This window comes from Elaeis guineensis, chromosome 9 (assembly GCF_000442705.2).
Source record: "Elaeis guineensis isolate ETL-2024a chromosome 9, EG11, whole genome shotgun sequence".
NCBI classification, from domain to species: domain Eukaryota; kingdom Viridiplantae; phylum Streptophyta; class Magnoliopsida; order Arecales; family Arecaceae; genus Elaeis; species Elaeis guineensis.
This window is the reverse complement of record NC_026001.2, coordinates 98,333,884-98,345,794: the sequence shown is the minus strand read 5'-3', so window position 1 is coordinate 98,345,794 and position 11,911 is coordinate 98,333,884. Positions and strand designations below refer to the sequence as shown.

The window sequence follows — 11,911 nt, the reverse complement described above, 5'->3', positions numbered from 1 at the left end:
GGTGAGATTGTTGTTATCTTGTAACCTCCATCCTATAGAATATAGGAATTAGGATGGTACTAAATTTACATGGGTATTTTATCGCCGTCGGTAATGTAAAGGCTGAGTAATAAATTTTGTTGGTGGTTATCATGACTTACAATCTCATAATTATGAATAATTAATATTCATATTGCATAACCACCGTTCGGCCCTCATTTTTTTGAAGTTGAAATAGCTGACTAAATACCGAAAAAGTCATCAACCAAAAATAGCCAGCTGCATGCCGAGCTATAAGTCTGTCGTGCCGCATCTGGCCAGCCAAAATTATCTGAGGATTCTTCCCAACAGATATGGATACTGGCTGATCCGATCGGTTGCGATCCCTAGCAAACCACGCTGCATAGCATATAAAGGTAAGTCTACTGAGCGCGACACAACGGTAGAATGCAGAATGATGGTGAGGGGTTGCCCGACCTGGTGCTGCTGCAACTGGTGGCACGCGCACACGCTCAGCAATAGCCGTAGCGCCATCTGCTGCTCCTCCTCCTCGGCGCTCACCCGAGCCAGAGGCCTCTCTACCTCCTTGGAAAATCCAGCTCCCCTTGGAGGATCGGCCGACGAGGAGAATCCGGTGGCGGAGACCGCGAGAAGGGTGTGCGAGACGATCCTGAGGCAGCCCCGGTGGGAGAGCTCCCTCTCCTCCCGCTTCCCTCCCTCCCGCCTCTTCCACCCCGCCTGCGTCCGCCTCGTCCTACGGCCCCTCGCCTCCTCTCGCCCCCTCCTCTCCCTCCGCTACCTCCTCTGGCTCTCCTCCCACCACGACGCCGCCCCTCCTCTCGACACGCCCACCGCCTCCTGTCTTCTCGACGCCCTGGCCCGCGCCCGAGCCTGGCGGGCCGCCCTTCTCGCTCTCCGCTCGACGAAATGCCGCCCCGACCCCGCCGCCCTTGACTCCTTCCTCCTCCGCCTTGTCCGCAGCGGGCTGCCAGATGAAGCCGTCGAGGCCATCTCCGAGCTCGGGACCCACCTGGGCTTCTGCCCATCTCTCCCCACCTGGAACGCTGCCCTCTCTGCCTCCCTCAGGGCAGGGCGGACCGACGTCGTGTGGCGCCTCTACGAGACGATGATGCGGTTCGGTGTCGCCGGCGATACGTCCACTGCCAGCTACCTCATCCGTGCCTTCTGCGCCGAGAGCAGGTTGGCGGAGGCCTACAGGCTCCTCCGGGAGGTCTCCAGGAACGGGCTCGTGCCGGACGTTGTCTCCCTCACCAGTTTGGTCTCCGGGTTCTGCAGGGATGGCAACTACGGCAAGGTCTCCGAGCTCCTCCACGTGATGATCGCGGGCGGCCGTATGCCTGACATCTACACGTACCAATCCATCATCCACGGGCTGTGCGACAATGGCATGGGCGACGAGGGCTTCCGGGTTTTCAATGATCTCAAGCGGAGGGGTTACTTGCCCGACGCGGTCACGTACACCACCATGATCGACGGGCTCTGGAAAATGGGCCGGATCAATGACGCGCGGAAGCTGTGGTCCGAGATGGTCGGGAAGGGGATGGAGCCGAACGAGTACGCCTACAATGCCATCATGGATGCCTACTGCAAGGTGGGCGACATGGAGCAGGCTCAGAGGGTGTATGATGAGATGCTTGCCAAGGGTCTCAAAGATAACACAGTGAGCTGCAACACCTTGATCAAGGGATTTTGCTTGCAGGGGAGGATAGGAGAAGCAATCGAGTTGTTCGAGGAAATGCCCATGAAGAGAATCGAGCGTGACGTGATAACCTACAATACACTGATTCAGGGCTTCTGCAAGGCTGGGAAGATGGCCGAGGCAATGGAGCTTTATTGGGAGCTGCTGTTGGCAGGCGTACAGCCCAGCGTTTCAACATACACGCCTTTGATTCATGTTCTTTGTGAGGAAGGCAAGGTTGCTGATGCGATAGAGCTGATGAGATCTATGGAAGCTAAGGGTTTGGAGCCGTTAGTTTGCACCAATGATTTCATCATAACTGGATTCTGCAAGCAGGGCAAGGCTGAAGAGGGCATGGCCTGGCTGGTAAGCATGCTGGAGAACAATCTCAAACCACGAGGAGAGACAGTTAACGCATTAATCAGATCCCTAAGCTCACTGGGACGGTTGGATGATGCACTGCTGGTGCTAAGTGCTATGTTTGAGATCGGCTACTCTCTAGGAAGTTCTGCATGCCATGTGCTTATTAATCAACTGTGCCAAGATAAGTGGTGCAAAACTGTGGAGTGTGTGGAGGAGATCTTGGTGAGTGACTAGTTGCAGACTCCTGCTGCTGCCCTCAAGGCTGATGCTATCTCAGCGAAGGAGAAGTATTTAATTTGAAGAAACACTGTGGTCTCCAGCAATATGATGCTTGCTCTGTAGTTCGCCTCTTGCTTGGATAGGTGTTTATACTCCATTTCATTGTTGGTGGAAGGTCAGTTTATACTCCATTTCATTGTTGGTGGAAGGTCAGTACCCATAACTTCTTAACTTGAGAGGGATCTGATTGTCCAGAATGATCTTGGAAATCAAATAAAATATGCGACTTAGAAAAAAGATGGCATGAACATGGTCTTGGAGCTGTTTATGACTATGCTATGACTATTGTCCAACAGATGGTCTGTGAGGATCGTTTGCTCTTGGATTTTATACGCTTGCAGTTTCTCAGCAATGGTTTTATGCTATTGTGATGTTACAACAATTTATTTTGCTTAATCTTTGTTTTCTTCATTCTATTACATGTCAAACATTACATATTTAAGTTGCACTTTCTGTTTGTTTGTGCAAGTAGATCGAGTGACTGTTAGGCTATCTCCAATTTAGAAAGTGCTCTTTTTGAAAGCAAGCACTTTTACTCTTTGGTTTGCTGGGAAAGTAAGAAATGTTGAAACACACTTTCATGTCTGTAGGTGTTTGGTTTATGATGTAGAAAGTCAATTCGAACCACTTTGGATGTTTGGTTGGTTTGGAAGTGGGTGATATAGTCATCCAATAAGTGGATGGTGAAATTGCCCTCTTTTAGTGAATTAGTGTATAATGTGTATCATCTTTCTTTTCATTAATAGTATGAATAAAATATTTTGCGAAGTTTCAGTAGTTCTTCTGCTTCTAGGATAAATTCGCCTGCTTGTGCCTTATAAAAAGAACTAATAGGTTGGTGAATTATAACCCTAATGATATTGATATAACATCATGAAGGGTTCTTCTATCTTGCATGATTGGGCTAAAGTAAGGGATAAAAAAAATATATAAGAAACAAGAATAGAATTATACAATCGTACAGGCATCTTTTGTGCATATGGCTTTACAATGAAATTTATTTTTTTTCTTCTCTTCTATTTTATGGAAGAAAAAAATAGAATCCATCCGATCCAGATCGTTGAATGATCCATTTACCACCCTTCCTTTCGTATTCTGGGAAAACGTCAACAGCTCCTGACTTATTTGTCAAAAAAAAAAATAGAGTCCATTATAAGAAATTAATGGGTCAGTTGGATATTGGGGAACCAAAAACTCATAGCATGTATTGATAGATTAAAATATCATTAAATATTATCCACTACAAAACTAACAACTTAGTGCATGGGGCTTCTACCATTATGGGGTTTGGAAAGGGCAGACGTACACAGTCTTGCATGTAGAGAGGCCGTGTTTTTAACTCATGACACCTAGGTCACAATGGAGTGACCTGATTATTATGCCAAGATGCACCCTCATTATTACTATTATATCCATAGTCATAATATTTATGTGATATTATATAATAATAGTATGAGTGTGTGTTGAACAAGTTAATTTATATTATCATCATATTTTTTTTATTCTATCAATATTTGAAGAATATTACCTATCATATATAATGTGAACCTGGCCATATTCTGGTTGACTAAAATAATAATATTTGAAGATAAATTATTTTATTAATGTCCAAGCAATATAATTTAATATTTATTACAAAATTATGAAAATATTCATATATTTTTAGTAAAATGGTATCATTTTATTGTTATTTTTTTTTTACTATTTAACTAATGTCTTATATCGGTTTTCGATATTGAAAACATTAGTCATTTTCAATAATAAAATAAGGAACTTAAAATTTCTACTTATTAAACTTATTATTAGTTATTGAATAAAAATTATTACTTTATTCATATTATTTATTTAATTTAATTTTTTTAAGGTTGGCATCTATGGAGTTATGAACAAACTTTTTAATGGTCAAAGTTACATACTCGAAGATTTGGATTAAAAAGCATGATGATTAACCAAATTGATATACGTATAAATTTCTACATATTATTAAAAGGGGAATATGTTATTGGATGGGGCCCATGGGGGCAACCAACCTACACCTTCAAAATCCCAATGTCCAGTACACGGTCCATTTCACAACTTCAGACACCCAAAATCTATATGGAGTAGTAATATTGATTTACAACACATATTAAACATGAAGTTTATTGCTTTATAGAGCAGCAGTCATAGTCCTCCGTCTCTCATCTCTTATGCAAACCTAAACATAAGTAAAAATAAAAGACAAGCAGCAAGATATGGGGTATCATATGGATTAGATGGGCTTAGATTTTGAGGGCTTTTGATCATTGACCATGATGGAAAAAATCTGTGTTTCTCCTATCAGCTGTCTCCAAGCCACCTTACATGTCATTGCCTTATAGATGGTGATTGCTACGGTTGCCACATGTGTGGCCAACCAAGTGGCAACCACATATGGGTGATTGACAAACCTGTAAAGAAGGCATTAGACAACATATAAAATAGTTGTCTTAGTAACTTGTGAGCACAATATTGAAACTAAACCACATCCAAACCATATAATCCAAGGTTTGTTGAACGGATTGGTACTATACCGTACCATACGGGTTCCAAACCGTTATGCTGCCCAATATTGTACTAATGCTCAATATGACTCACTGTCTCATTTCATACAGTGTATCGTCACTGTAATAGAATGGTACTAATACAAGGTCTCTACCGAGACAGTGAACTTTTATAATCCATCATAAATACAATTGACATGGCAACATTATAAGGAACCTGTGAACAAGAATGATAAAATCAAAATATCCAACAATCTCACAAGAAACCTGCAAACAAGCATGATAAAATGCTTACATCGAAACTATGAACAAAAAAGATACCACCAAGATATTTAGTTGCAATGGTTGTCACATGTTTGGTTCTCCAAGTTGCAGCCATGTAGGCAATTGACAGACTTGTGAAGAAGGCATTGAAGATCATAAGCCACAAATGCTATAGCAACTTGTGAACAAATGGAAAAACCAAACCATATCCAAACCGTGTAATCTATCACCAAAGAAATCATGACAACAGTCTTACAATTAACCTGTGAACAATTATAAAAGCCAAAATGGTGACCAACAATGCAAGATAAAAATCCACCATAGAATAAAAAAACAAGCTTGGTAAAATATTGCAAGGGCAAAATTTTGCTATGCAATGTGAATATATTCATCATAGTCATTTGCCTAGGTTGTCATTTCTTAGTTTGCGATGTCATGTTAGACCTCATCAACATCATGCAAAAAACAACTCTATCTTTTTTACAGTCAACTTCTGACAAATAAACAATTATACTTAAATCTCATGGGAAAAGTCCATTTCTGCAAGAAAAGTAGAACCTATGAGCTTCATTTCAATTTTTCCATTCACAGTTTATAAGAAAGCATCTTATAGTGGCCCTTTTAACATAATCAAGGATGTGGCAGGCATGCATAGACAAAGGTAAAAAATTTCTAACTTGTAAAGTGTCAAGATAACAGTAATAAAATAACATGCTTCATAGACACTATTCCATGATGTTTCCAGGCCCTCCCGATATTAGAAAGTGACGTGAAGTAATTTTCGGGGCCAACCAAACAGGCCCTAACTGAAAGTATTATTACTATGATGTAGTTCTGCATGTTGTCTTGTTCAAGGATTCAGGTCCCAGCAGGACGTCCCACGAGATATCGGGATGGGGTACCATCCCATGTATTGGGATATAATATCCCGCTAGCATCCCAGCATCCCGATTGGATGTCTTGGGACATCTTTTGTCCCAAATGTCGAGACAGGATGGGATGAGACAGCGGCGCATCTCGTTCCATGAGAAAATCGAAACAATCCCGTCCCATGGGATTTAAAATCTTGGTCCTGTTTTTGCCTTATTGGACTATACTAAAGGTGGTTTGGTAAGCTTCACAACCAAAAGACATGAAAATTGGGAAGCTCGTATGTAGAGATTTATGTTCAATGTGCATTCTTACTACTTGGCTTGAAATGGTTCATATGGGATTCATGTTTGGTGAGAGGAGTTACTCACACTCTACCCTCTGGCCACCCTGCCCCACAAGGTCAGAGCCCAAGGATAGGACAAACTAAGCTACTACTCTCGGGACCAGGGCTTAGTATAGGTAGGATTGATGCCTTGCAGAATCGAATCTTTGCCTTTTGGCAAAGAGTCATACCATATGAACTTCAGTGGTAGTAAAGCTGTTATGCAATTTATCTAAGAGTACTTACATGCCTAGCATGACCAGCCATAGTTTGCAGTTAGTTTGGGAGGGAGGAGGGAAGTTTCCATTATGATTAGATTTGATTGGGGTCTTCTAGGTATTGTTTGGATTGAGGGTAAAGCATGTTTATCCCTGCTTTGTCCTATATATCTTTGATTTTAGGGTCAAGATAATTTATACCCAATGATTTGGTCAACCCTTTTGTTCAATATGAAATCATGCCATAGGTAGTGCACTTTAAATTCACTTTATTAAGCCCATATAAGAAATATTAATAGAAGTACACTTCAAGTTTATTGCCTTATCAATTCATAAATTTTCGTCAGTTGAACCTTAGCTAGGATTGGAGGACAAAAATATCTTTGTTTTACCAACAAATAAATCTCGGGACTTGGTCTCTTGTCAATTAGTTCTCCTTTTCTCACTTAAGACTTGGCCGCTGGGGACCAATTGTGGAGGGGCATAGTTGGGGGGTTTGTTAAGTTTCAAGACTAGAGATAAAAATATTTGGAAGGTGTAGAATTCATACTGTTAGAAGAATAAACATAGAATATTTTATTTTCATCAAGTTAATTTGCTGGATGTATAAGCAATGATTTACAAGATTTTAGGGATTAAAATAAAAATACCAAGGAGAAAGAGATTATTATGTAAATATAGAAAATTTCAAGGCTATGCCTTGCTCTGATTGGGGATAAGGAAGAAATTCTTTTAACTAGCTCAGCTCGAATTTTTTTAACAAAAAATATTAAAAATAGTAAAAGTAGGGTCTAGGTCCTCTTTTTCTTTTATTAGTGAATAATAAAATTGTGCTACAAAGCGTCTATTTGTGCTAGTGAGGTTTGCCTTTGCACAATTCGAATAGAATTTCTCTTCTAATTAAAAGAGGATATATCTATTCTAAAATAGACATGGCTAATTGAAGTAATTATCGAAAAGCCAAAATTCTACATGAGGTAGATCTTGACTTCTATATTAATTTTGTCTTCAACTTCACCTAATTCTTCTTAAATTGGGAGATGTGCTTGGTCAAAGTCTTTCTTGAAAAAAAAAAATTTGTATTAATTGGTCTGTTTTGAGATAGAATAAACTGTCCCTGATTGCTTGGTGCGCCGCATCCATGAAGGATCATGCCACATCATAGAGCTTGTTATTTGATTTGAAAAAAAAAAAACCCTCAATTGGACGCACAACCAAGTTAAGGCATTCGAAAGTTTAGCACATGATTTAGCTTCTCAATATGGTGGATTTTGCTTTTGAACCCTATTTAGTCCTCCCTGTGGTGGCCAGAGTGGCCCACATCAAGTCTAGTGTTCCTTTTGGATCATGTTGGTGGCAATCTTGGTGGCATGATTTGCTGTATTGCCCTATATCGCCCAGTACAGGCATACTATACCATACCAGGAGGAAACTGTATGTACGGAGGCATATCATCCCATACTGAGGCCCAAATCGAGGTGTACTGTGATAAAAATTGAGAAAATAGTTGGAAGCTATTTCGATACAAGATGCATACCATATCATACCGAACTAGTAAGGTATCAATATGGTATCCAGTATCGAGATGGTGGATCTTGCTTGGTGGTGAAAGTGAAAGGGCTGATGGTAAGACATTCTCTCTCCTATTTTGCGGTTGTAGCATAAGTGTTAAGAGCCAAAATTGCATGAAATGATAAAGGGTAGAGAGGTGAGGGAAATAGAGAGTGGGAGGAATTAGGAGTAGGAAGAGAAAGGTAGAAAAAATATAGGTTGATCGGACGAAAGGGAAGACAAATAAATACCTAGGAATAGTACCAGGATGCCAAGTCTACAATGTTGTGGCTATGGAATTTCTTTGAGGAAAAAAAATTGTGCTGTGCCTTAACTCTCTAATTACACATCTAATGAGATGGTGACTGATGCGGGAATCAGTCTATGCAGAGAAAACTATTTTATTGATAAATTTGAAACAAAATTATTTAGTTAAATATTATAAAAATAATAGTATTTTTAAATGAAAGGAAATATTATTTCAGTAAACCATTTGGCTTAGATTAGTCCGCTTATAGCTATGCACCTAGGTGCTTTGTCAAAAAATAAAGAAAAGAATCTCCATTCAAGTGAAGTGGAAGCACGTTGCATGCTTTGTGCTAGAACCAGTCACAACAGAAAGAAAGATCCTTGTCAATCTTATCGGGATTTAGGAAGAGAATGGCCCACTTTAGCCCTTCACCTTCCGATCAAATAGAAGTGAATGTGACTCTTCTTGATCCAACAGTATGCAGCTGTACCCCTTTTCCTAACTGACCAAGTAAGCTGCAAAACGATTGCATGTACTTTTTTTATGTGGGTTGGGTGATTCTGAATATCTAAAGGTTAACTTGAAATTAGATTCTTGACCAAACCACCCTGCAACAACTGTGTATTGGGTAAAACAGAAAATTAAATCAATTGTATAAATTTTTTTCTCCTTGGCTTCTCAACAATTCTGTGAGAAAAATAAGGTGGTGCATGATATATGACTTTAAACAAGCATGAATTTGTCTTTATTGTTGTTATTATTTTTTGTCTTTATTGTTGTTATTATTATCTATCAATACCTTATAAAATGGTACTACTCTGTTTAAGGCAACTGATGGTAACTTGTAGCAAACTTTAGTTTAAATGGTACTACTCTGTTTAAGGCAAGGGGTATGGTTTGATTCTAAAGGGCATTAGCCTTCCTTTTGTGCCTTTTTATTCAGAACCCTGGTTCTGTGGGTGTTAGGCTTGATCTGATCAGGGAGTGCAGCAAGATTCAACAACTGTACAACATTATAATGGCCAAGGGTGTCAATTGGCTTCGTTGGTAATGGATACCAGTGATGTAGATTAAAATCTGGCCCTCCCCTCAATTTCAACTGGGATTTCTCCCACCCAATTCTCAAAGAAAAAAATAATATTATAAATGTTATAATAAGTTATTTAATGTTAATGGACTGTCATAACACAGATAATGATTTGGGTTTGTATTTGCACTCTATTTTAGTAAATGGTGTTTTCCAAAAAATAGATTTTTGTACCATTATGTTATAATCTCTGTTGTCCATTATGTACCATGTTTGCTGTTGTATTATAATTGTTTAATTATTAAAGCTTTATTATTGCTTATGCATGAGATAGCAGTTGATCATTACATTTTTTTCTCTCCTTGTTTTGTTTAGTTAGTTAATGTTATATGGTCTTTTTGTTAACTAGAGAGTATTTCATAGTATTTTCTTGCCTTGATTTGTAAATAAGCTTGAGCTTCTGTTTTGCAAACATGTGTTTAATCCCAAACTAGCCAAACTTTTATTTATCATCTGAGTTGGTTGGCAGGGATTTATTCGCACTGATGCATTTGATCCAAAACAGTGCGTTATTCCTGGTGATTCTTTTGATTATGTTGAGGAGAACAGAACTTTCTTTTCAGATGTCAAAGATATTTATAACAGGGGAACAAGGTTGTTGCTGATTTTATTGATGCATTGATAGGAGCCTACCTTAGTGCTATTGGAGACTAGCAGCACTTCGTTTCCTAGATTGGCTGGGAATGAAGATTGAGTTCAATAAAGAGATCATTGTGGAAAGATCAGTATTAACAAGACCTGAAAAGTATGTAAATGTTGAAGTTCTCGAGTCACTGCTGAAGTATACATTCGATGACCTCTAACTGTTGGTTGAAGTATTGACGCATGGTTCTTATCACTTATCAGATTCCAGATATTCCAAGCTCCTATCGTGTTCATTTGAACATCATTCATAGTTTGATCGTTATGTTTTAGTGGCAATGACTCTATGTGCTTTTTTCTTTTCACCAAATTAAAAAATAGTTTTATTTTCTTGGTTTTGTGTTAAAATTGTCTCTTTTCCTGAAATTACTGGCTCAAGATGACTCTATACTTTTCATTATAATACATTGTGATGCAATAGTAGGCAATGCAGATTTTTCTATTGCTATGCATGGCATGTTTAACTAAAATGTATGAAATTATCATTAACCTTTGGTTATATAATGCTATTCATGCTACTGTTTTCATTAATGCAATGATTGTAATAAGATTCTGCTTTTGCCGTATTTCATTGTTTTGGGGTATGACAAGAGTTTGCTATTTTCCTTCATCACTTTTCCGAGCCATGAAAAAATAGATTTATGTTAAATTTCTCTTCCACTACATTCGTGAGTTCGGTTTGTAATCATTTCTGTTTGGTAACTGGAGCAGAGGTAGGCCAGCTCAGATTTTCTCTATATAAAACAGCGTGCATGGTATGGACTGCAAACCAATGGCATTATGCCATGAAGTAATGTTGTATTTGATGGTAATGCACAGTACTTATCAGTGAAAAGGACTCATGTTTCTACCAACATTTTTTTTATTTAATTTTTGATAAGCATGTTGCCTTTGAACTCGACTTGAGCAAAAGGCTTGTTGGTCTGTCAAGCATTTTTATGTGTTAGCATATAAAACGAAAATGATCCCTGGAGGACAACAATCAAGCACATAGGAATTTCTCTGCAGCCACTCTGCTACTGCCATCAAGTTCTGCAAATTAACCAATAATTAGTCTCGCTATTTGTGTAGTACTATTTTAACATTTCTGATGCACATTGAATCGAAAGTCTTCTGCTTGGAACATATGACCGTATTAATCTGATGCATGGGAAAAAAATTATGCTGCATAAAAAATCTGATGACTTTTCTCTCTGTTGCAGTTCACCGTAGTTCAAGTAGATGTGTAGCTGTGAACTACTTACCAATCCCCGACATCTTTTAATTTTCTAATTAACCCTTTCGTTATTTATACATCAAGAAATATTAGCCAACTGGAATTGCTTCCCTTCCAGGCACATGATCTAAAAGCATGGCTGCAATAAGTTATGTATGATGAGGTCCTCATGCAGGATATTCTGTAAAGTGAATACGAATTTGTTTCATGGTTGCACTGCAGGCGCTTGGAGTGATGGACTTGTGGTGTTGTGGCTATTCACCAAATGTACTTTCGTTTCTGACTGAAATGCGTTGCCATGTGGCATAGGTTCATGCCTCCCAGGGCACTTGTATAATGGTTGTTCTATGTTCTCTAGCAAGAAAATTGAACCAACAATTTGGATGTAAGTTGGAAGTGCAGCAATTTTAGTATTGATTTCTTGTCATTAATGTTCAACGCAAAAAGAACTGAAAATGATACTGGACGGTAATCTGCATATGGTTTACACCGGCAACGTGAGCTTCTGAACATCTGGTTTCTTTAAAATCATTTCACCTTAAAGAAGAAAATATTACTCAGAAGTAGGCGGTAACGACAAATTTAATATCTGAAGGAGACATCGAGGTCAAACGAGACGGCCAAAAAAAGGTACAGGGATCAGCAA

At 39.1% G+C, this 11,911-nt stretch overlaps 1 protein-coding gene across 3 annotated transcripts; it reads left to right on the top strand.

Moving 5' to 3' along the window:
* The first annotated feature begins 311 nt into the window (after positions 1-311).
* Positions 312-10,269, top strand: LOC105033401 (uncharacterized). 3 transcript variants are annotated; one of them, XM_019846638.3, is made up of 2 exons: positions 312-2,435; positions 9,877-10,269. In XM_019846638.3, the coding sequence occupies exon 1, from the start codon at positions 434-436 to the stop codon at positions 2,273-2,275; it is 1,842 nt and encodes a 613-aa protein (XP_019702197.2). In that variant the 5' UTR covers positions 312-433; the 3' UTR covers positions 2,276-2,435; positions 9,877-10,269. The 3 variants fall into 3 exon arrangements, with proteins under 3 accessions (XP_019702197.2, XP_019702196.2, XP_010906478.2); XM_019846637.3 differs by having other exon boundaries at positions 312-2,469; XM_010908176.4 differs by having other exon boundaries at positions 312-2,619.
* The last annotated feature ends 1,642 nt before the right edge of the window (positions 10,270-11,911 follow it).